The 27,761-nt window shown below is 27.7% G+C and overlaps 2 protein-coding genes across 5 annotated transcripts; both read right to left on the bottom strand.

Annotated features, from left to right (window-relative positions):
- Nucleotides 1-194: 194 nt before the first annotated feature.
- LOC105256253 (UNC93-like protein) lies at nucleotides 195-7,273 on the bottom strand. 4 transcript variants are annotated; one of them, XM_011266016.3, is made up of 8 exons: nucleotides 7,126-7,273; nucleotides 4,959-5,124; nucleotides 3,768-4,078; nucleotides 2,761-3,047; nucleotides 1,619-1,841; nucleotides 1,333-1,492; nucleotides 947-1,214; nucleotides 195-611 (listed from the first exon to the last, which is right to left on the bottom strand). In XM_011266016.3, the coding sequence occupies exons 3-8, from the start codon at nucleotides 4,022-4,024 to the stop codon at nucleotides 361-363; spliced, it is 1,446 nt and encodes a 481-aa protein (XP_011264318.1). In that variant the 5' UTR covers nucleotides 4,025-4,078; nucleotides 4,959-5,124; nucleotides 7,126-7,273; the 3' UTR covers nucleotides 195-360. The 4 variants fall into 4 exon arrangements, with proteins under 4 accessions (XP_011264318.1, XP_011264321.1, XP_011264320.1 ...); XM_011266019.3 differs by having other exon boundaries at nucleotides 5,046-5,124; XM_011266018.3 differs by lacking the exon at nucleotides 4,959-5,124.
- Nucleotides 7,274-20,425: 13,152 nt separating this feature from the next.
- LOC105256276 (17-beta-hydroxysteroid dehydrogenase 13) lies at nucleotides 20,426-25,795 on the bottom strand. The gene is made up of 8 exons (XM_025414149.1): nucleotides 25,584-25,795; nucleotides 23,391-23,537; nucleotides 22,724-22,878; nucleotides 22,414-22,591; nucleotides 22,078-22,207; nucleotides 21,146-21,266; nucleotides 20,765-20,890; nucleotides 20,426-20,514 (listed from the first exon to the last, which is right to left on the bottom strand). The coding sequence occupies exons 1-8, from the start codon at nucleotides 25,644-25,646 to the stop codon at nucleotides 20,445-20,447; spliced, it is 990 nt and encodes a 329-aa protein (XP_025269934.1). The 5' UTR covers nucleotides 25,647-25,795; the 3' UTR covers nucleotides 20,426-20,444.
- Between the last annotated feature and the right edge of the window lie 1,966 nt (nucleotides 25,796-27,761).

Below are 27,761 nucleotides of genomic sequence, written 5' to 3'. Positions count from 1 at the left end.
ATTTCTCTTCTTAATATTATGTTTTAGTTCATAAAAATACATTTTTTCTTACTCTAATATAATTTCAGGTACATAGTAGATTCTACAAGTTATTTCTTATATATATATATATTATTAATAGCAAAGAATCATTATTAAGCAAGTGATAAAATCAAAAGTATTTCAATCGTCTTTTTCAATATCTAATTTTTCCTTAAAGATATATCTTTATAATTCCCTTATTTTAGTACTTTAGTATTAAATAACATCAAAAGATAAAAATTTCCTTTGTTATTGACTGAGAAAAAAATACCTACTCTATGATAACACTGCTTTTTGTCGCTTAATCTTTTTGTTAGTAAAATTTATTATCCAAATTTATTAGTCAGTTCTATTAACCAATTCAAAATCAGGCTTGTCGTTAGAAATAACTCTATTTATTTTACCTGACCACTCGATAATGCCATAACCGATCATTCCAACGCACAATATTCCGATTAAGAGGTATAATTTCGTAAAGGTACATAAATACGGACTGTATATGTATGTTATCACCGAACCAGTGGATTCCCACAAGCGGAAATTGGAGAAAGCTGCCTCTTCTTGACCAGGAAATAATATACCGCTCAGTGCTAAAATAATTTGCAAACAATTAGTAATGTTTTTCTAAACTAATAATTGAGACTAATTAGATTCTATTATTTCGAATATAGTCACTAATAGAATATTTTTTAGAAAAATCTGTGTAAGTTAGATTTTGTACTATTCGTTGATATAGTATCGTCGGTAGAATACGAAATATTCATGTCTGTCGGTACAATCTTACACGCAGCAACTAAATCAGGAAGTTCGATTTAATTATCATTGCACAATAATTTTGAAATGATTAACAATATATGGTACAATATTTTAGATGTATTAAACTATTCTGCAATGTTAACAAGAAATTTTATTGATTTTCGCTCACCATTAACTTGTACCAGCCAGATCGAATCACACACACCCCATAAACCTGACACCAGAAAGAAGATGATGCCCTGTTCTGGTGTCGGTTTCCATCTTAACATGAAGAAGAAAAGACTCAAGTGCAAACAAAAAGCAAAAATCATTACGGGCTTTCTTCCTGTCAACTTTACGATAGATCCTGTGGCGAGCGCGGCTATAGCATTTGTGACACCAAAACATATCATCACGTAACCGACATTGCTAATTCCCTTAGCGCAAGAAACGAATGACTGCAATAAATATAAATTGTTATTGATTTCTTAGAAAAGAAGAATCTTTTTCTTATTTTTATAACATTTAGATTTTATATTAAATGTTTTTTTCCTCCTGTAAATGTAATTTACTAACTGCATTGTAATCAGCAAATAAGAATGCTTGCTCAGCTCCGATAAACAATATTATCGGCAATATTAAAAGTTGGTTTTTTTCTTTCAATAATTTTAATGTCACGGCCAGAAGTTTGAATCCAGACGTTCCTTTCACCGTGCTGGTTCTGTTTCTATCGTACCTATAAAATAAGAATTATACCGTTAAGAAATTCTTATGCAATATAATTCTGTAATTCTTATTATGTAAGTATATTTTGATACGTTTGTGTGTGATATGGATGAGCGAAATATAAATGCAGAATTACCTGGATAAGGAATCAACGCCGAATGCAATTATTAGACAAGCTAATATCATACAACCTAAGTAAATTCCAGCAATTAAGTATATTCGTTCTACAGAAGGTCGCTGCAGATTCGGATTTTGATCTATGTCAGACACTCCACAGAAATTTGCACCACATTTTTCTGCCACAATACTATTGTTCAGAGTGACATTTCTGGTAACCGTTTCAATTCCATAAGAAAGAACTGTATTCGTAAAAAAGACGTAAAAAACATGAAGAAAACATTTGATTATTAATAATAAAATTATTTTTGTGTGAAAAAGGTACATTTACCGCAGAATTTATGAATGCGTTAAAAACTTAAATACAATAACACAGTACAAACATAAACATGTTATCGATTATTATGTCGATAATCAAATAAGCATATTTGCATATTCAATAGAGCGAAATATAATTGTCAGAATATCCAAACAATTTTTTGATTATGACGTAAACATATAACTTTGATTCGTTAGTTTATATTCTTCTGATCACGTCAACAGTAACTTAATTTCGTTTTCATCGACGCTCGCATTTTTATAGCTCAACAGCGATGCATTCATATGCGCTTCCGCGAGAATCGCATAGATTATTCGCTTTGTCTTACTTCGTTTTGATTCGTGATTTTGACTAACGATTGTTTATTATTGCGTTTTAAATTTAACAATACTCAAGTAATTATAATTTAATTATTTTATTTTTTATTTTTTTTTTTTTATTATTAATAAATTTTTTTATTATATTTTTATTTTATAAATATAATTATATATACCATATTATATGCAAAAACAAAAAAATAATCAAATTGAATTACAAGATATTTGCGAGTCTCTGAATATTAATTTATATTGGCTTATAAATATTTCTTATACAATTCGTTCGTGTTTATAACAACAAAGCATTCTGTTTTATATATATATACCATGAAGCATCGCGACGACGATCAATTTATTCTTACAACACTATTCCACATCATTAAAATTGACATTTGTAAGCAAAGTATCACCTGAGTCGAAGACAAAATAATTTATATGCAAATATTTTTCTCGGCACGTATAATCCCGAGATAAAGTTGACCATCCGCATATATCCGTAAGCTACATATTCGCAATATAACCCACCTGCTGAAGATATAAGATTTCCCCACACCTGCGCCATTTGATAGAACATGAAGAAGAGACCGAAGAATCTTGTGACAAGAACATTTGCGGCTATATCCGAGACAGTTGAGTAGGCTTCTGCCACTACAGTTAAATAAGTACATTTTGCGCACCAAAGCGGTCCTCCGCCTAATCCTACGGATAATCCGGCGGGAATCATTGTATAAAATTTTGGGTAAAACTGAGCAGCTATGAAAGGCATATAAGCCAATATGGAAACAGACATTGTCCACTTGCATCCTAACCAACTGTAATAAAGATTTATATAAATTTATTTATTTATTTATTTATTAAGATTAATTAATTAAACTGTTCTTTAAATAAAATTTCGTCAAAGTGTTTCTAAGATTTGTATTTATGATCGTATTCGAAATCACTTCTTAAATATGAGCTTAAGCAATTTTACGATCCCGTTCAGTGAAAGAACTATATACTTTAAGTCTGCACTTAAGATAATCAAAAATATAAGAACAAATTAAAGTTACGTTGATGAGAAAGATGTACCCAATTTTCACGCAGATACGTTTATCTTACTCTCGACTAATGGAACCCACACAATTTATAATGAATAATGGTGTTTCATGCGACATAATTCTGGGTCAAGGTGAAAATGACAACGCGCGTAATAAAGTTTAGTAGCGTGGGACTCTGTAGAACTAATCCCCTATATGTTCCACTTATATATATTGAGTGCTCTCATCGTTTATGATGATCCAAGGCTCTTTTCCGATATATACTTCCCAAAATTCTCGATTTATTCCATCACGATAACGAGTAAGAGCAATCAAATTTGATGACAATTCTTCTCCAACCCGAGGCGAGGAATATTTATCACGATAGTCATCAAAAATATGATCAAATTGCTATCGCATCAGGTTATACCGGTTTTCGATTTATTATAAGAAATCACATTAAGCAATACAAAGAGATGTAAGAGAAGTATATAAATTAGATTATCTAAATCTTACCTTATGACGAGAGCGGGTAGAAAAATATTGCTGAAGAGCAGACTGCCGTAAATCGCCGATAAAGTAAATGTACCAAGTGATTGATCCGCATTGACAGAGCTTTGTAAATTCGAGGCTCCCATAAAGGCAATAAAATTCATCATAAAAGCACAACTGATCGCTAAAATATTTCTTATAATTCGCCATCGTTCTGATGGCTCAAAATTCGGGGTCGATACTTTTACAAATCCTCTTGGCTCGGTTTTATCAACCGTCATGATTTAATCAATGTCCAGTTATTTAGCTGTATCTATAGCGCCGTTAATGTCTTTCTAAAAATATGTACGATATTTCAATATAATTTTGTCAATCAATAAAGTACTGTAAATTATTATCGACTATTTTTCAAAAGACATAAAAATGAAGAGGAGAATTTATAATAACTGTGCTTTTAATGTTATTTGCCTATTATATAGAAAAATCCTGATATACATGTTTCATTTTCTATAATTTGCGATTGAGATTTCATATCTCAATATACATTTTTATCTGCAAATATACATTTCGATTGAATTATTAGATCTCGTTATCTCAATCGCAATTTCCATTCAAAAGATATCGGTAAATGATTACGAACTGGAAAATTAAAACTGAAACTGAATATTCACATTTATTCCTAGAATAATCAGTCACGCAATTTGCGTAAAGCCAATAACGATTTCAAGGTAGTGAGCGAATGTGAAAACGGCATGTGTAACATTATGTCGTAATATATGATGAACTAATATCATTTTATGTCTGCAACATAGAAAAATGAAAAACTGCTGTTTTTGTACGAATATTTGTTGATTGCAGTGGACATGTTCAGCAGAACAAACTCTTAGTAGCAATCGAATGTGATTGACTTTTACTTTTAGACTCAACAAATCAATGACAAAACGATATTTAGCAATTGTTCTGCTGAACGCGGCTCATTTCTTAGCATACGAATATAAGAACTTAATTTTAAGTAAGAATATTTAGGCCAGTTCCCCCATCCCCCCCCCCTCGCTCAGAATTTTTAATAGTGAACTCGGCCGGATGCACTTTTTTAAATGCATATGAATGTTGCTTTTAATTCGTGCTTTATTGCTACTAACATTGTAATACCGGTTTTGATATGATTTTATATAGAAATGTATTAACAAAATTCCCCGAACAGAATTGCATAACCATTTTCCGTTTGGTGAGCTACACAGTCGTCAGAACATCGATAGGCAATCTGTCCTTCGGATTGGATATATTGCTCCTTTCACGCACCTTAATCGCACCTGATACAATTTCCATTCCGATCGCGCACGTCGTTCGGAATATGTAACGCGCCGATCAAACTGAAATCCTGTCACACACAAATAGATGCACACGTTAACGTAGAGCAAAACAAGTTTATCGACAAAACGTCGAGTAACACTGCGCAAATGGACTTTGATGAAAATCTGTAACGTAAAAACGAAAGACTGCCGTTTGTATGAATATTTGTCGAATATTTGTCGAATACAATTCCTCAGTATACGAATATAAGAATTTAATTATAAGCGAGGATACCAGTCAGACCAGTTTCTCACTCAGAATTTTTGATAGCGAACTTGGTTGGATGCACTTAGCTCATTCATTCGAATTTCTTTTCTGTATTCAATTGACATTGAAAATGATACAACAAGGTGAGTGAGGACGTACTTAATATATGACTGTATATATGAATGCATATAATCAAATTAGCTATGAAAGAAACGAGGTACACAATCTTTATTTTATATTTTAAAATTAATTCCATTTGTTTATTTTATCAATTGCATCAAATGATAAATAATTTGCAGAATACTCTGTCGATGTTAAAAATTAATCAAATGTATATTCAGTGAATCTCTTAGTTTTAAAATTCCAATGCCACGGTTCTTCGCACTCAACCGTTACGAAAACAAGAAACATATTAATGAACGAGAATAAGGAAATTGATATATCCTCAATAAAAATTCATATCATTAACATAAATTGTGAATAGATAAAAAACCATGGAAATTCTTATTTAGATGTTCGTTCGTGACGTAACAAGTTGCATTTAATAGATGCTAATTGTATGTAAAATTATATATAAAATTAAAACGATGCTTAAAATCCACTTGCCATCATCATTTGAAACAGTGAAAATAATATTCATAATATTGATTACAAATATTATAAGATTTAAATGGCAACTATACAATAAATAATATTATATGTACATTAATTATATAATAAATTATATAATAAATGCCATATCAAAGAGTATTAGTCTACGAAAATCAGGACAACCTTGCATATGCGTTTATACTCATATCATGCAATTCAATTAGTTTCTGGCACATCAGTTGTCATTTTCACTCTACTGTCACCGTCGCGTACAACTATACAACTCTATCGGATGAAACTTACGAGCAACAGCACAATAATGATGAAATATTCTACGCATGACATAAAAGAGAAATATTAGACAGTTAGATAGCTATTGTTATTATTGTAATTTAATGTGCATTGCGTCTTCTGTCAAAAATCATGCAAGAAATTATAATATACACACGCGCGCAATTTATATTCAATTTACATTTTCTATACATACTTTCCAAGCACGCTAATTACTTGAGTCATATCGTAATCAAATTATTAATTAATTAGAAAAAAAAACTTTTTACATACATCTATATGTATTAAATAATTCGGATTCCTCTTTTCGCTATAAATATTCATAAAGAATTTATGCTAAATGTATGTGTATAATTTATCTTTTTATGTGATACTGATAATTCATGTGAAAGATTTCTAAAATTCACACATCTCAAATTATACATAATAGATTCTTACAATAAAAAAATATTCTTATATTATTACAAATACGTACATTCAACGTAACATTAATTATATTAATATGATTTAAAGTAATTTTGTTATAAATTTATTTAATTAACTTTATCATTTAATCTATTTTAAAAGAGTCATGCGAAATTTTTTAAGATAATGAAAGACACAAAACTCGTGTCTGACCTTTAATAACTAATTTTTGAGTTTGAGTTTATCGCGTAATCAAGGAAGTTTGCTGGTCGATTTTCCTTAATAAATATGGATTGAAGGTCGAGTCTAATTTGTAGAAAATTTGTCAAATGTTCACACTTTAGTGCTAATGATAAAACTTTTAGTATTAATTATTTTTTCATGATAATATGCACATATTTTCCTTTTAATAAAAACCATATGAACTTTTTTGGTTAATCTGACTTAAAAAAGTATTTAATTAGAATGACAACCCACATGCCGTTTCCTCTCGTAAAGTTTATTCCATGATATTTAAACTTATTTTAAAACTTACTTGTATAAATTTCAACAAGGTTTTCCAATTCCACAAAACCGGAGTCTTGGATCTTTTCTAATTATCAGCGCATATATGACAATTTGAAGTATGTTTATTTAAACGCGCGGCGAATAAAACGATACTGTGGAGATACTGCGAATGAACCAAGCGATCAGATATGGCCATATTCCCCACTTATACCTATCTCCTCAGGTAAGTATATGATATATCGATAGTGAAATTGCTATAGTAGGGATCGTGACGTTTATCGAATCCGCATCTGCCATATCCGTGTTCGAGGCGTGTGTCTCACTATCGTATCTTAATCGTAAAGTCTTTAAGCTTGTAATCACCTTGATTAACCATCGTTCATTATCCGCGGTGATTATGGTCTCTCTGTTCTATAGTATAAAGCTATAACGACTAGTTCTATACAATTAATCTCAAACCAGTGACAACTTACATCTCTTAATAACAAACAAGATGCGACAACTTAAAAAAGATTCCTGTAAACAGCGAATCGTATCACTTATATTACGGATATTCTTCAAGCGTAATGTTGAAATAAAAAGTAAAATTAAAATGAAGAGAAATGACATATACACACACGATCAAACATCGTAAATTATATGAAATATCGCATTAGAAACATTTTAAAATTAAATACATAAATTCTAATTTTGACATTGACAGTAGAACATTAATTGCATGGGCCTGCAAGGATCAGTTACAAAAAGCAGAATAGGTGAATCTGATAGATTATTTGATGCTGATAACGAATCTGATCGCAGAATTTTTTCAGCATGTCAGGTTTTCGAGTAATTTAATAAGTTAATAATTAATAATAATTAAGTTAATAAATAATCCAAAAATGGCAATTTCGGCAAATTAAATTTATTTTGGAAAAACCTAATTTTTTGAAATATTTCTGTCAATGACATCGTATAGCACTAGTCTTCACCTTTCAAATTCATTTTCGATTGTAGCTGCACGATTTTTTTTATTAAGATATATTTTCCGCGTAAAAAAATTTATCAGATTCACCTACTCTGCTTTTTTGTAACTAATCAAATCTAAAATTTCGCAGGCCCGTGTTATACAGGTTTAATAGATAAATATGCAATTATAATTTATTGCAACTGATTTAGTAAACTAGAATCTAATAATATATATACAGAATGAACGAGATATTCTAATAACGTTTTTGACCAGAAGTGGATACACCAACTGGTCAAACGACAATCACCACATGCGAACTACAAATCGTGCACGAGAGACGTGCAGAAATTATAGTAATTAATTAGAACGGAGTCGCTGCAACGGACGTGGACAGAATTCCGATGAACGGTAACTCTATTCTCTGGCAGCAGTTTTTTGTTGATTTTTACAATTTTCGATTAAAACTATCAAAGACACTTTAGGTACACGTGTATGCCTTTAAATTAAAATTCACAAGCAAGTATACTGTAAAATATTGTAATTGTAAAACTAAAATATTGTATTCGATCAATAAAGTTCTAGTACGAAACTAGGGCAGAGCTTTGCAACGAAGAAGATTAACGAATCTCTGCCAACTGTGTTCATTAATCGTCAGGATTAATTGCGGATTATTCTACCAAATTCAGAAAAAGAATCTTGTTTTTCACGTACTTATAATCTCATCGAACGTTTAATGCTTTCAATAATTTTGTATTTTTGTTATATTATAATTATCGTTTGAAATAATAAACAACCAGTTTCTTCTAGTGTAATGATAAAAGCAAGACATACATACATACATATATATATATATATATATATATATATATATATATATATATATATATATATATATGTTTAATATAAAAAATATAATGATTTTTGAAATTATAAAGAAATATATTTCCCAAACAGCGATTTTTTTACAATTTATTACTTTTGTAAATCACTCTTGCCGATAATTGCATTTGTATGCTGTCGATGTTATCACTGCAACCTGTGTGGTAATTAGCTGTAATTAATGCTCATACGTAAAATCCGCTTATATATGTCGCGTCGTAAATTCATTTTATCGTATATATTCGCACTGCGTTCAGCAATCTTCGTCGAAATCGTTTCAGAATATTCAACAAAAGTATTTGGCACATTGAATATTGAAATATAACGGATCTCGTGCAATCGAAGTATGGAAAGCTTTACAAGAGCAGCATGTAAATATAATATTCCTTTGGGAATAGAGTTCCCCAACGGACTTGTCCGAAAATCGTTAAAGTGCTCTATCAATTTTATTTCACGTCAAAATCACAAACACGATTTTCATCTTCGATATAATTAATTTTGCTGCAATAATATTGATTTTCGATGTTGTAAAATGCAGAGAAGCAATTATTTAAAATTGCTCGCATCATTTAGCCTTAAAAGTTACTTTATTACATTTTGCTTTTTATTGTACTAGTATTTATAAAAGAAAGTTAGTAATATGCTACAAAAATATTTTTAATTTTAATTTCAATGCAGATATTATCATTGGTTATAATATTAAAATATTCTGAATTATAATACACATATTAAATTTGAATAAAACCAAATACATTAATTAAAAGGTAATGTAATACATTACATTAATTAAAAGTTAATGTAATAATACGTATTTATTTTACATGTTACAACATATGTAAGAATTCCAATATAATTCCAGTATAATATTTCTCAGTTTAATAAAATTAAATGGTAGTGTTTATAAATAAAAATGTAAATCCATTTATGTCCGGAAATAAATTATGCGATCACACCTACATCTAATTGATTTAAAGTGATGTAAGAGATACGAAATAAATAATCATTATATTTACTATTAAAAGAAACATGTGGTAAAGTCAGTTATTAAAAAGTATCAAAGTTTGTTGTTGCCTCTTTCACATTGATTATGCGTTATCCATTATTTATTATTATCGAGAAAAATGAAGACTTGTTATTAATATCGTATAATTTGACAACCCAAATATTGAAAAAATCGATAGTATATGAATCATTTTATTCATTTGATATGAATATAATATTGTATATGTGTGTAAAGATTTTAAGTACACAAAATTATAATACATTTATTTCATTTTGAATTTATAGAATTATAATATATTAAAAAGCTATTATCGCAAAGACTACATATACATATACTAACAACTTTTTTAAGCTTTAATGCGTAGCAATCAAATCCGCTTGCTTTTGTTATTGATGGAATATTAAATATAAAAATTATTTAAATAAAATATTATAAATAGCATTTAAAAAAATTGTGATACTGTTTAAATCGAATCAATATTTTGATTTATAACAAGCATAAAAATTAAATTAAAATTTGTTGAAAACAAAGAAATAAAAACAAGTCTATTGCAAATAAAGATTTGAAAAATAAGAGAATTGTTGCGATAAATTATTTAAAAATTTTTTTATATTTTAATTAAATAAAAGAAATTATATAAAAGAAAGCTAAAAAAATTACTTATAAAAAACTGTTATATATAATAATTATATATAATAAATCTGTTTTTATTTACATATAAATGTATAATACAATAATAATTGGAAATTATTAATGTATATATTATAATATGTAGAATATGTATGTATGCAGTCTATATATGTGTATGTATAGTCATATAAATAATATATATATATATATATATATATATATATATATATATTTGTGAATCATTTATGAATCATTTTAAAATTTATTATTTTTTAAATAATCAAACTTTTTTCGAATATTAATTCAGTTTTAAAAATTAAAAAAAGAAATACGAAAAATTATATACTTTAAATAAAAATTTATTATATTTTATTTATCCATCATTGGAGTCATAAAGAAATTTACTGATTTATATATCTTATTGATCTAACATCAAAGACTGACCTAGGGGGCCTTTTGCCTATTTTACTACTACTATCTTACTATTTATATATCTACCAAGATTATTTATAATATAATATTTGCACGTTTTAATATAATATTTGTATTTTTAAATCAGATTCTAAGTTTACATAATTATTGTACATATACAACCAGATTAATGTGCGACAAAATAAATTTTCAAACATATGGTTTCATCTTTATTTCTTTCAGTTTATATCCTAACACACGTTTATAAGAATGATTTTCATGTGTGTAAGCGTGCATCGTTACAAGCATCGTTATAAATAAATTATATAATATTTTTATCAAATAAGTAATAATTTATATGTTAAAGATGTATTACTCTCAGTATGTCAGCACTAGGATGCTTCAATTACAAGGGTCAGAGAATGTGCAACGGATATATGCTGCGACGTATTTCGTGGCATGCATATGCTACATATCAACCGGAATTGCGTATCTGGGCGAGTTTCGCTCCATTGAGACTATAACACTTGTTAACGATGAACAGGAGGGTAGAGATCACATGGCTGCGTTATACATCTTAGAGACGTATAAAAATAACTATGTATAATTTTACGAAAATAGTATAGGAACATAATTATTATGTGTTAAATATCATAATTTCGCACTTCGATTTTACTTCTCTCAATATTAAATATATATATTTTATTACTTCAATGATAGGAATGATCCCATATAAAAGGATCCCATATTTAGAATCTATTCATCTTTTTCAGATTTTTTAAATTATATATTTATGTATATTTTAACACATATTGTTTATATTTTTTATTAGATCTCCTACAACACAAAAATGTATTTTAAATAAATATAATTTTCTTTTTTAAAATAGATATGAATTTTGAGGCATCATTAGCATAGTTTGGAAATGCTCATTGTTATAAACTCAATATTCTTAAAATATATGTAACAAGTTTATTATTATTTTTATATATATATATAAGTTATATATATATATATAAGTATATATATATATATATATATATATATATATAAGTTATTTATTATTTATTTTCATCTTGGTATTCTTCAAATAATATTGCAGTTTAGAGAGATTGAATGTATAACAATTTAGTGCAAAACAAAATAAAATGGTATGCAACAGAAAACAAAATTTATTTTAATTTTGCATATAAATATTTCAATTATAATATCATAAATTTTATGAAATTTTTTAAAATATTTAATTTTTAAAATAATTAATTCTACAAGACTCGGTGTCTACCGTTAGAGATACAAACCGAATAAAATATTATAACATATATATATGAACGATATGCACATTGTTCAAATCAAGAAAAGAAAATGTTTTGGGAGATATTTTATGATTGTAAACGAGCACAACTATTACATTTATCTGCCAGTGTAAATAATTAATCGCTAATAAAAAAATTCTTCTTTTTCCTTGATCTCAAATAGAGATTCAAACTATACATTTCTAGTTAAATGTTATCAGACTAAATACAATCAAGGAAAATAAATTCAATATATAAAGATATAATACCTCTAAGCAAAATAGATGAATAATACTAATTGAAATACATAGCAAGAAATACAATGCATTCTGCTACTGATAGACTTCATTAAAACATGCGAATAAAACACAAATAAAAGCACGCGATTATAATTTGCTCTCATACGCAACATGATCTTCCATACTTCTGTTATTCTATTATAGTTTTCTATAGTTCTAATTATATTCTTCCATTTTTTAAAAAGCTGTAATCATTAGTAGCATTAAATATTCGTAGCATTAACTAATCATATTCTTCCATTTTTTAAAAAGGTGTAATCATTAGTAGCATTAAATAATTAAAGATAAATTAACTTTTATAAATTCCCAACTACATATAATCCGATAAATCTCAAAATGCACTTTTAAGTATAATTTATTCATTTAATCAAGAAATATTTAATCAAAGTAAGAAGCATAGCGTGACAAGAATCTAAAATAATAAATTATTATTTTGCTGCTACCTTTTCAAGTATAAATGATAAGCATTCCTTTAATGATACATAGAATCAAATATATTTTGTTAAATGTTATATCATTTAATTTTTTAAGGATCTAAATTTAATTCGGATTAAAAATATCCAGATTAAAAATATTTCATGTGATTGTTTCGCGATCAGGAATATCATGTATGTAAAGTATTCCGCGACAGTTGCGTTGATTAGTATTTCGTATTGTGCATTATTTCTAATCAAACATAAATTAATAAATTAATAAATTTCTAAATAAACATAATTTAGATTTTATATATTGCAGAGACAACGTAGCTTCAATATCAACAATTCCGCTGTCGCACATCAATGTCGATAAATGATAAATAAACTTTTATTTAATTTTAAGATAACGAATTTATAAAAATTGTAAATATACAGTGTAGATTTTAGATAGATCTGTTTTTTTTTCAAAATGGATGAGTTAAAATAGATTAAGTTAAATAATTTTTTTAATAAATTCTTTTAATATGGATTTAATATTGTAAAATAAATTTATGATTATAGAAAATATGTTTTTGAATTTGATTGTAGATTGATTTGTACATTTTATTTGTAGATTTTATTGATTGAAGAACGTTAGTAATTTTATCAATTGTATGTAATATAGTAACTTATTCTCATAATGCGCGTTTAATTTCTTATAGCTCATCCTGCATTTTATTTTCTACAATTTGTTTGTAGACTGTTCTTAAACTTTGCTTTAACTAATGTGATAATAAATGATATAAATATTTAATTAATTTTATTTTGTAATAAATTACATTTTACCATAAATTATATGTATATTAGTATAAAAATTTTAATTAATCAATTTTGATTGATTACTTAGTTTTACTTTCGTTAAAGTTATATTAAAATGAAAATCTAGCAAAGGATCGTAAAATGGAACAATTGTTAATGAGCGTGATATATTTACAATTATTTGTCAGTGACGATAATTAACCGGCAAAAGAAATTTTTCTCCTTTCTCAGTCTAAACGCGCATCGATTTCAATTCAAATAAATTCAAGCGAAATATTGCGCTTATTTAGCGATAATAAATTGCCGGCAATAGAAGAAATATTTATCTCTTTCTTCAATCTCTGTATAAAGATTGAATCAAAAGCAACGAAAAAGATAGATCCAATTGGTCTAAAGAATACATATAAATTAAGCAAAATAGGCGGTTTAAATACGTAACAAAAAGTACATAAGGTACTTTTGGAAAAATATTTCACGTATTTTATGTTATATTTTTATTTTATTATTTTATGTTTTATTATATTATTTTATATTTGCTTTTCCTGACAGCTACATCCAATGAGACACTCCTCACGCGAGAATTACGCTGCGATTTTTGAAATATCGCACCGTTTTCAATATTACATAATATATGTTTCGAAATATCACAGAATATATTTTCTGTTAATTGATTATAATAACTGAAAATGATCTAAAAAAAGACCGAAATGTTTTAAACTTTTAACTATGGATATGTATCGAGGTATGTATTCGCTTCGTTTTGCAAAGTATATGCGTGGACACAATGGGTTTCGCTCTCCCTACGGGGGCGCTCCACTTTTAGAAAATATAATCTAACTCAAATCTAATTTCGATTTTAAATCACAAATAGGGAGAGTAAGGGAGAGTGAAGGCTATGATTAAATGTAGAGCAAACTAAATAGCAGAAACAATCGGAATATATTGTAAACAAATATCTGATACATATAGTTTGTGTAATAAGTGTATATATGATGTCAGAAAATTACGTTTTAAATTACGTTTTAAAAATTACGTTTTAAACAGTAAACATTTTTAATTAAATATCTCAAAAATGTTAAGAGAGACCGCTAAATAAAACAAAAAGAAAAATTAATCAGCATTCTCAACAACATGTAAAGGTCAAAATCATTGACGAGATGTCCGTTAATGTAAATAATTATATATATATATATATATATATATATATATATATATAATAATTCTTTGTATTAGATTTTCTATTTAACACATTTAAAAAATCTGTATTGAAAGAAAGTTAAAATAAAAATTTTTCTTTTGGAAATATCTTCACTTTAACGAAAGTATTTGCCGCATGACAAGGTTTAAGTAATAAACCTGAAAGCTATGCCAGCGGTAATGTAGTTACTGGTAGTAGAGCCACCTATACCGGACAGATTAAGATGGAAGAATCAAACTAACAATAAGAGAGATACCGTAATTATTCAAATAATTAAAATTAAATAAAATTTACTGAAAGAAAAGTTAAGAAAAGTTTTCTTGGATTTTAAATAGTGTCAAACCTTTCTCACTTTCGATTTCGGTTATGTTCGCAAGGAAAAAACAAAAAAAAAGTTTAATTCATTTTCTTTTTATTTAAAGCTATCAATAAAGGAAAACAAAGATTTAAAAAATTAATCTTTATATTTATAATTTGTCAAGCTGATTTTGTGTGTGTGGACAAAATTAATATCTCTAAAAAAGATATTCTTATTTTTATGATTTTATAGTCACTATGTTTATACCGTTTTTAACATATTTTTTTCGAAACATTCACGATTTTTAAAACTAACAATAAGATCTATTTTATTATAGTTCCTTTTTTTATAATCCGAACTATATTCTTTTATCTGTAGAGTTCTAATCATTAACAACATTAATTAATTTTTTCATTGTTCGCTCAAACGTATATGTCATGTTTTTAACGTCTTTATCTTTTTGATATTTTTTAAAGCAATCAATTATCTGCAATTTGCTAGTAATGTCGTTTCGCTTGACTGTAATATAATATAAATAATAATATAAATAATAACAAATATAATAAATAAAAGGAAATGTCCCAGAGTTATTTTCAAAACAAATTTCTGTCGCTTCATTCTACCGTATAATATATCTGAAAGTTTACAGATCTGCTTTGAAAAATTTACATAACATAGTTCAATTTCTGTTAAGTGTAAGAGGTTTTATGCATGTTGTGAAAATTTTGAATGGTATGAGATGAATAATGTTACATTTATATTATAATGAGGAAATGAAGGGAAAAGAAAACATTGGAAGAGAAACGCTCGCAGTTATACGCGTGAGAGATGACACATCCGGGAAATAAATTTGCTTCACGAAAGATATCCCCCTTATTTTCTTTGTTACATATCCTTGTCTGAGCATAAAAAAGTGCAAATAAAAATATATTTTATATATATACTAACATTATAATAAAAAAGGAATTTATAATTTCTCTTATGCGAGTCTTTTCATTCTTCAAATACTACGTAAAGAAAGGAAATGTTTCAGAATTATTTTTGAAACATATTTCTGTCGCTTCATTGTATAATATATCTGAAAGCTTACAGATCTGTTTTGAAAAATTTACATAATATAGTACTGAATAATAAATTCGTAAATTGTAATACATAAAATACATACACACAATACGTACAAACAATTGTTATACATTATTAATATATGACATTCAACATAAAATTATATATCTTACAAAGTCAAGTTATAAATTTAGTATTAAATTCTCTCACTTTCCGCATATATACATGAATAACGAAATTCTCTCCCTTTACTTACTACGAAATTTAAACAAGTACCGTTTCGTTCAACACAATCGATAATTGGTGCTGTATTTCGTTCTCTATTTCGGTCTAACAATGTATAATGATGTGCTCGAAATGTATCGAAAAATGACTTATCGAAGGGTTTAGACAGAAACGAACTACCAGTGAAGTTCGCTTACTCGTCACATGATTCAAATTAGGAGACCAGAACCCGCTTTTCATTCACCATTCTCGTATCCTCTGGATACGAAAGTTAATGGATTTTATAATGAAATGCGCATTGTCATAAATTTTACATGAACTTTCCACCAATAGGCGCTTCGATTTAAAAGCGTAATAAATTGGCAAGAGTGCTAAAGCAGACGGTCAATTTCCGTAGTTTTCGAACTCTCATGAGAGACAGAAAAGAAAGATAGAAAGACAAATGGGGTTATCGCCAGCAGGCGAAATGTACTGCATGACACAGTTCTGAGCTCTGTCAAATTGTTTTAATCCATTTACGAGAGATAAAACCACGTCGAATTCGCGTCCGTCATTATTCCTTACGATTTGTTATCTGATTCCACCCCGTAGCTCTAATTTTCCTCGGCATCAGGATTTTAAAGCGCATCCCGATTCCCACAGGGAATTTTGCCACCAGCAAACGAACATCGAGCAAATTCGAATTGCACAGTTCAATTGCCATTAAAACGCTAGATCCTCATTGCATCGTAGCTTTGCATTGCTCAGTCACGCTTGTTAGCGCTTCGTTGATTATAACTGTAAATTTTATTCCTTTTTGGTTTAAGAGACGCAAGAGAGTAAACGAGATACGATATGACGAGTGCACGATTATAATAACGGGTGATATATGGAAGTTGTTTAATTCTCGAGTATTAACGATACAGACATCATATAATTTTTTTAAGCACAATTCTATTCAGCTTCTTATTAACTTTCGAATCACAATGATTAGAATGAGATAGCAATATCAGATGTTGAAAACGATGTGCTTCATATTGAAACGTAGATGAAATTATATATATATATATATATATATATATATATATATAAATATATATATATATATATATATATATATATATATTTATTTACTCTCTTGCATCTTTTAAACCAAAAAAGAATAAAATTTACAGTTATAATTAATGAAGCGCTAACAAGCGTGACTGAACAATGCAAAGCTATGATGTAATGAAGATCTAGCGTTTTAATCTTATCTTCAAGTTACACGATCGTTCGAAATAAAATTACACAAACAACATTAATTGTAAGCTTGTATTTATTTTCTTCATTATTAAATATGTATTTCATAATGAAAATAAAAATCCACGAAGCCGTGCTCGGCATTTAAACTTTAATATTTTGCAAAGATTAAAAATAATACAGCATAAGAAAAAAAGAATTTGATAAAAAAAAATTTGTGTAGAAATTTACTTAGATTCAGACGATTATGCATACTTGATTTATCTAATAATTTAACTAATACAAATAGAAACAAGATAAATATACGTAAAAATGTATACATAGACAAATAGATAAATGGAAAGCTTATTTAGAATAGCTTATAGAGAATAAATCGTAATTGAATATCGGAATCAAGATCGTGAATACATTTCGTAATAAGAAAAATTAGATAAAATCGTAATTTGTATCAAATTTTAATAAATCCGGTTTTGTGTAATAAATATTTAAAGAATGCAAATAACAAAATGCAAACGTACTAATATGATTAAAACAATTAGGTCTCCCGATATTCCATCAAAGCTTCATTAATTATGTATTTAAGACTGACGGAAATGCGACAAAGATGAAGACCTTTCTTCTTGTAATAGAAATAGCTGATGCACCTCCAGAGAAACTTGTTCCATTTATCTCGAGTTCTCTTGAGAAATGCTCGTGAGTCCACGCGGATAAACCTTACCTACGATGAATCATCACGTAAACCGCGCATTTCGCCTTCGTGTCTGTCAAAGATATAACGCTATTCCTAAGGGAAAATTGCCTAATTCGAAAATTCATCTGGACATCTGTGAGGTTAAATAAAGTTGTCACGAATTTGTTGCTTCGACGAAGTTTCTACGAACTTAGAATGGATATTGCATTTCTCTTGGACGATATTCGTCGTATCGAACGAGAAATATAGAAGTATTACACAATGAAAATAAAACATTTCATTTCAATAAACTAAAATAAAACAGACTTTTAAAATTTGGGCAAGTCTGCTCTATTGAAATCATTTTTAATGCAGCATCGTCGCTAACAGGAAAATTGTCAGCATTAACTAGTTATGATTAGTTATTTGTAATCGATTAATAATTTTATGTTGTTAAATTAATACTATAGTAACTAAAGCAGTAATATGTCAATAAGTATATATGTGTGATAGATGTTAATATTAAATAATTATATAAATTTTTCACATAGAAGCTAAAATTAAAAGAACATTAATTGATAGTTTCTTTTCTTTTGTGCAAATATGATTTATATAAAAATATTATATACTAAGTACGTACATAAATATATTAATTTTATGTTCTCAGAATAGTTTTATACGCAGTTTAGCTTGAGAAAAATCTTTTCTCTAAGAGAAACATGCAAGCGCAAAGTTAACATAAGCTAGTCTTCATTTACGAAATTACGGAAATACAAGACAGAAAGGACGCGGTATAACGTTGTGAATGTTACGCTGTAATCAAATGGCCCCGCTGAGACGGCAAACGAGTTCGTAAAGTTCACGGTTCTTTATCGTTGAAATAAGGAAAGGGAAGCTGCCATAGTAACGGCCCTTGTAATGTGTGGCTTCGACAAACTTCTGTTCGCGACTTTTTAGTGCAATTAATTTCTATGATCAGAAGTACTCTCTCAAGATTGCACTCTTTGCAAATGTGTACCCAAAGCACGCTAATCTGATTGGAAAAGAAATTTCTTACTTCTGTATGCATAGAGTCGAGATTAATGCCAACATTATCAACATCTGTAATTTTTAAACATACACATAATTGTAAATTCTAAATAATTGTAATTTCTAAATACTAATTAAACACATTGGACAAAATGTCTTGCTTCTTTTTATTATAATACAGAAAATCAATTTTTTAATTAATCAATGCAAAAAGCAAAATATTATCCGATAAAAATAAAGCTCAATAAAGAAAAATTGTCTTCCATATGATATACAAAATTGTACACATAAAGATTAACTCTGACAATTTGATATGCAATTGATTTTGTTTATCATTTTTTTATATTCAGAGTATAATTTTGAAATTGTCCATCATTTATTCAAACAGATAGTAATATGCGCAGTCAATATCATTTAATGTATACAGTTTTCTTTTAAAACGACAAACGCGAGTAATGTTGTGCGCTATAAAAACGATGAAATTTGTGATAAATTGCTGTCTATTATTTTTGTCGTCCAGATTGTGAATGTTATTTATCGTAATATGACCTCAAAACTTGTTGCAACTGACGATGTTATTGAACGAAACAGCGTGAACTTTATGCGTGCATATTTACTTAGAATTATAGAGAAATTGTTGAAATTATTTTTTATTTTAATAAAGTAACGATAATTTGCTGTAAAAGATTTTGTAGCATAATTATTTTACAAATCTAAACATAATACTAGAATTGCTATAATTATATAACAATAGTTATGATTATAATAATTATAATTATTAACAATATATAATTATATAAAAATACTTAATTATTATGATTATAACAATTATAATTATTAAAAATATAATTATTTTATCGTTTTTAATATAAAAATAATAAATTCAAAACAATACAATATATATATATATATATATATATATATATATATATAATGATGTACATGAGTTCGTATTTATCCATATTTTTTAATCATCTGCGTTAACGCCGATATCAATAAAATCATATATACAACTGATTGCTTTGTTGGGTAAAAATCTGAAATCAAAATATTATTTTTATTGTAGAGATTGTAAAGAAATAATATAAAAGAGTTAAATTAGTAAAAGCAGTAAAATAGCATTCGTATTTATTAGTGACTTATAAATCGCTTTGCAGTTTATTAGAGTATATAGTTGGTATATGTATAATTTACTCAGTATATAAAAAGTTTATTAGAGTATATATTATTTGATTTAAAAATATATTATGTGTATTTAACGATAGAATTTTTATTTGCGTGATTTACCTCATCAAATATAACATCGGCAACAAATGTGAAGGTATACTTCTTTCTTCCAAATTTTTTCTTTGCGCGTCAATGGTCAGTGAAGCTACTTTCTGTGGTTTAAGTTCTTTCAATATATTTGGAAATCTATTATTAACAAACAAAATTTATCAGCAATGATAAAAATTTCTTATTATAAAAATATATTATTACTTTAATAAATAACATTTTAGATATATGTATATGTGTAATGTAAAATCTATGAGTAAAAAATATTTTTATTTTATTGAACATACTAATTTACAAAATATGTGAATAAAATTAGAATAATATAAACAATTACAATATCGCTATAGAAGAAATACTAATTATAATTCATTAATTTTATATTGTTAAACATACCTTATTGTTAACTTTTTGACAAATCCAGTCGATACAAAAAACGGATAAATAGTAGTGAATTTAATCAAAGATTTTCCTTTGCTATGTATACGCAATTCATCACTGATAGCTTCCATAAGTACTGTAATACGCACACGAAGAAAAACGTAAGATATACTTTGTAATTGTATTTATATTATAATTGTATATATATAAAATATATATACATATATACACATATATGCATATTCGTTACTTTACAGTAAATATTAATAACACAGGCCTGCGAGGAGTTATAAAGAGCAGAGCAGATAAATCTGATAGATTTGTTAAACTGAAAACAAATCTGGCCGCAGAATTTCTCTAGCACGTCAGATTTCCGAGTAATTTATAGTTAAATAGTCCAAAAATGACAATATTGGCAAATTTCGTGAATTTATTATGGAAGAGCCTAATTTTTTGAAATGTTTCTACATTCGGCATTCAAAAATTTGTGTTTTTAACTAAATTTTGATTCGTGATAAGACAGAGAGATAATACGATCGATTGAAATGGCTTACTGGATCAATATACAGTGATCAGTCTTATAATTTGTACATCTCAGCGAAAAAAAATGATGCGGCAGCAATCGAAAATGGATTTAAAAGGCGAAATTTAATACTATATGATGCTCCATTGGTAGAAATATTAAAAAAGTTAGATTTCCTAATAATAAATTCATAAAATTTACCGAAATAAAATAAATATTTTTGGACTATTTAATCACAAATTACTCAAAAACCTGACGTGCTGAGGAAATTCTGAGGCCAGATTCGTTTTTAATGTCAAAAAATATATCAGATTCACCTACTCTGTTTTTTGTAACTGTAATCAAACTTAAAATTTCGCAGGCCTGTGTAATTATACGCTACACATGACCCTAAGATTATAAGATTGAATTATAATATATATACCTTTGATTGCGGATTTTGTGGGGCAATAAATTGTACCATATGCAGCGCCACAAAATGCTGTTACTGATGAGATTGCTACAATGTGACCGTGATTTTTTTTAATCATATTTGGTAGAAACGCTTGCAACATCTAAAAATGATTTTATTGAGAATTTGCGGAAGTATATATTACGTGTATTTGTCAGTATCTTAAATTTATATCAACTGGAAATATTTCAATAATAAATTAATTTTAATATCTGTTTCTCTAAGAATAATGTAAATTATATATTGTCAATTATTTTATATATATTTATCTCGTAACTACTACGCATGTGTATCTCAAATGTCACTTGCCCAATAATGCGATATTAAATTGATGTCTATAATTCGTACAATTTCATCGGCGCTTTGATCTAGAAGCTTTTTAATACATACTGCACCGGCATTATTGACTAAAATTGTAACATCGCCGACTTCTTCTCTCACATTTCCAGCTACCTTAAAGACTTCTTCCCTATCTGTTACGTTGCATCTATAAAAATCCCAATAAAATTTTTAATCAGCATTGACAATAAATTTATGTGATTAATTGTATACACGTAAATGATTCAAATCGGTTTTTATTATATGAAATTAAATAATATAGAAAATAAATAATATTTACTGATATGCGTAGACAGCGTTTTTCCCCATCATTTTAATCTCGTTCATCGTTTGTTTATTGGTTTCTTCATTGATATCCCAACATACCACTGTTGCTCCTAATGATGCATAACCAATCGCCAATTCCTTCCCGATACCGTGACCTGCACCTGTTACCTGTCACAGTATACTCGTATATTAAGTACTAGGTTGCATCACGTGAATTATATATTATCATATATTTTATAGTTTACAAATTTCTACCCAATTTAGAATATATATAATTTTGTTATCAAACAATATTTTAAAATAATATTTATATAATATTTATATAATATTTATATAATAATAATTATATTTTTAAAAAACTATATTATATTTTAAAATAAACAAAAACGTAGTAAATTTTGTTTCATTTTTAATATTTTTTAAATATTTTTCGGAATAGAATAAATTTAATGACAAATTAGTCTAAATAATATTTGAAATAATTTGGAGCGAAATAAGAAAACGTTTATGTGTTTAATAGATAGAATAATCTATAAAGTGAAATAATGTTTTTTAATAAAAATGAATCTATTAACATATCTATATGTATTGTTAATTTTAATTTTATAAACTGAATATTATATTACACATACAAAAAAATATTTTTATATCTATGTATATATTATGAATTTCATACGCACCAAAACAATTTCATTAGCTACGCTCTTTTTTGTCATTGGAATGAATATCGTGAATATGCTCTCGCAAATGAAATAAAAAACTTTTAAAATAATAAATAGTATTTCTGCTAGTAAGAGCATGCCGTTACATATGTTCATCATAATTATCTGAAAAGTTAATAATAATATACATTATATATTACTAGTTATAATAATATTAATAATAATAATATATATATATATATATATATTAGATATTAAATATTAATAATATATATTATATATTTTAATATATAAATGTTCAGACTAGGAGCAGGATAGGTTGAACGAAGAGTGAAACAATTGTATTCTCGAAATCACGTGGTCAAAGAGTGACGAGTAACTTGGATCGAGCAAACTGTAAGGCACGAAAAACAGGAAAAAGGCTGTTTAAAATCGCTATTTATTTATTCGAATATTTGTTCAATGGTCTCTTTTCAATAAGAATTTAATTTCTTTTACACGGGACGGAATTGAATGCGATTTTGAGACTGGAGAATGAAAGTGGATTAATCAGTTAATAATAATTTCATAAAAACCTAAGTTTATTAAAAAAAGTAGTAGAGCAAAAATATTTTTTTATCGATATGTATCGAGCTTTATTATCAATTAAACGATCGCTGTCTTCTTATATTCTTTCACAACTTCGCAACAGAAAGGAATCATGAAGTCGGTGAGATGTAACATGAGAATTACTTTTCTCTCTTTCTGTCTCTTAGAAAAATTTCAATATTATGTTTATAAGAAAGGACAATATATACGTGAATATTTTAGGATACTGGTTCTTGTGAGATTTGATATTTAAAAATATATTATTTTACATAATTTCAAAATTAGCTTTTTATCACAGAGAAAAACGTTTCTTTATATTTAGTATATCTGTTTGTTTGACTTATATTTGTTTTGCTACAGAAAAAATTATTATATATAAAACATTATTTATTAGAACAAAAATTTGATTGTTTCGTTGCATTAATTTATATTGTTTAACGGAAAAATGACGATTATTTGAAATAATACTGATTCAAATAAGAGTGTTGTTTATTTCAATTAATTTAATATTTGGAATGGCTAATAGTACGTGGCATATGTTTCTTCGCTTGCCGCTGCGCGACGATACCATTTTTAACTTTTTTTGTATTCGATATTCAATATTTATCATGAAATGTATATGAAGGACTAATATTAACATAAGATCTGAAATATATTTTTTTCTTTTAGCAATAGTGCGAGAAAGAGGACACTGCTCATACGCAGATTCTCTGATCATGTGCATGCGAATCGCACCCTCTTTCTGACATCACTGTGTATCAGGTTTAATTTCAAATTGAATTTAAAATAATTTATTTGATAATCTGGATTCTTTGTTGGGATTCAGAATATTAAACAGATTATATTTAAAATTAGATAAAAAAAACTTTTAAACGATTTGATGTTGTGTGAGTTAATATAATTGTTAAAGTCAGTGAAAAAATAAAATTCTTCAATACAAAATTTTATTTAAAATAAATATATACGTTATCTGAAAGTCAAACAATCGTTTTTAAATCGAATATTAATTTGATTGGACTATTCTAATAATTAAATTTATTTAATTTCAGCAAAATTTGTTAAATCCAAAAAAGTATTTTTCTCTGTCATTAGTATTAAGTATATCTAATAAACTAGCAAGTAGTTTGTCTATTGCAAAGAGCGAAGATTTTGAACCATGAATTGTATTACAAGTATCCTCTTCAAATGTTCGATCGTAAATATATTATATAAATCGAAGATCTATAAATAAGTATCACATAAAAAAAAGATCTTATAAAAAGAGGATTATATAAAAAGATCTTAACTTACTGTTAGTAGAAATATAAATTATCTCCGACTGTCATCTGCTTGACGACAACATTTATGAATTATTTATTTAGAATAAATTAAACTTTTAATGCGAGTTTCTGCATAAATTAAACTTCTATGCGAGTTTCTGCATAATTCTTTCAGGATAATTGGATAATATAGAGAGTGACGAGGGATAAAGTTCGGAGAATTTCGGAGAAAATCGGTCACCGATTTGAGTCAAATTTTGTAAATAGGTTCCTTTTAGGTACAAAAGAAGTATACGAGAAGGATTTTTGGCGACTCGAAAATTAAGGCACTTTTTAAGCCCTTTTTCATAAAAATGAATATTACCTTTAGACAGCTTGTTCGAAACGGTAAATATCTAGAAAAACGGCAACTGTTAGTGCTCTCCATTGATGATCGGTAATATGCACGTGTTGATTAGAAATTTATTTGTACTAATGACACAGTTAGACAAATGTAAACTTTTATTGTACTCAAATAGAGGCGAGCTTCTTCTTCACAGTCCGAACAATAATTGCAAATCATACATTTTTCTACTAAACTAGTTGTCGCGCCCTCTAATCGATGCTAGTGCTCCCTCCATAGACTTATAAAATAGACTGACCTCTATCGTAAGAGACAGCGTTGAAAGATCTAAAGGATAGAGAGATGATTCCGGGTATCTCTGTCCTTCTCTTTTGTCTCGTGGTGGGGACACTGTAGGAGTTGAGGGGAAAGCAGTGTGCATGCTCGCTTCGTTTTCACTCATTCCATCAGTGTCTCTACCACGAGACAAAAGAGAAGAACAGATACCCGGAATCATCTCTCTGTCCTTTAGATCTTTCAACGCTGCCTCTTACGGTAGGGGCCAGTCTATTCTATAAGTCTATGGCTCCCTCGTTCTGGCAGGAATTGAACGCCAAATTCGACTCACAAAATTATAAAATAAAAAGAAACGAAAAGAAAAGAAATAAAATGAAAAGAAATAAACTATCATTAATTCACGAACAGCAGCTTCATCATTGATCTTGGCCTTGACATATGTGTACATACAACACACACACAGACACACAAGAGGTGCAAGGGAGTACCTTCGGTCCCTCCTCCTGCAATCGCCTCGCCGGTAGAGACCGCATTGCGAAGAGTTCAATCACAATGGATATATGCTGTAAGTTGTAAAGCGAGGTCTACCTTGCCTATCAGCGGAGTAGTTGCGCATGAGAAGTTGCAAACCCATGTGGAACCGTACGTTTTGCATAGAAAGTTAAAATAACTTTGACCTTCTTAGAAGTCAAATCAACATTGTTGAAGTAAAACTGTTACTAAAACTGTTATTTTATAATTTAGTTTTAATAAGTTTTAGTTACTTTTGAAAGACCACTGTGTGTTTGATTACTTTAAGTTGGTACTGTTGTAATTAGCAACACTGTTTCCGCTCTCTAACTTTTTGCTGCGTTTTTTTGTTCTTGATTGTCTCTAGTCGAGTCGAGTGCAATATGTAATCGTTAATAAAAACATATATTAATAATAAATATTCATGTTGATACTTGAATAAGTGTGATTCTCTGAAACCTGAAATATCAACAAACATTATTTAAGAATTCGTATACTCGCATGTTGCATATAATTTGTGAATCTTATGTTAAAAAATATCTTTCTTATAGGAGTCGCCATAATTCCTTTTACAAGCTTTTATTTTAAGTTAAAAGGAAGTTTTTCACAAAATTTCATCAAAATCGGAGGTGACTAGTTTTCGGAACTACACCCAAAAGTTATTTTCATCAATATCAAATTTATATAAAAAATTATATCAAAATTTTTCAAGTAATGTAAAAATATATTTTATATAACGTAATTATATGTACGTTCTGCTACAAATCTGAAAATTATTTTCTTCTCGTTTTTATCTATATGATACTGGGCATATTTAACCATATGTAAGATAATTCAAAATAATCTATTGTCCTTAAAATGTCATATTCCGGACTCAAATCTGAGACAATTTTTCCTTTTGCAAAATTTTGTTCGAAGTTTAATTTATGATTTGTAAAAGGAAATATTTATCTTATTATAGACCAAATATATGAAGGCAAGAACGCGCCATCAAACGCAAAAACGTCTGCTATGATCAGTTATTAGCTATACATGATAATATGCACAAACACACACATTCTCTCTCTTTCTCTTTTTCTCTCATTCATTCATAATTATTATTATTAATTGTTGTTTGCAATAGATACTTTACGTAAGCGTTCATGTTGATTAATTGCACCACTCTTGTCCGTCTCTTATACTAGGGGGAGAGAGGGGGAGAGGGGGGGGGAGAGAGAGATAAATGCATATTAATTTTAGTTCGTTAATTTTTAAAATTAAAAGAGAGTGATGTAATTTATATAATATACTCTTTATCGCATGAATATCAGTACTCAAAAATTCGTATTGAAGAAAAGTATCTTTATAAATTTTCCTAATCAATTTTTGTTTTATATATTTATTCGTTTTATATATTTTTACAGATTTTATAGA

Source organism: Camponotus floridanus, unplaced genomic scaffold (genome assembly GCF_003227725.1).
Source record: "Camponotus floridanus strain SB8 unplaced genomic scaffold, Cflo_v7.5 scaffold78, whole genome shotgun sequence".
Lineage (NCBI taxonomy): Eukaryota > Metazoa > Arthropoda > Insecta > Hymenoptera > Formicidae > Camponotus > Camponotus floridanus.
This window is presented reverse-complemented; position numbering and strand designations above follow the sequence as displayed.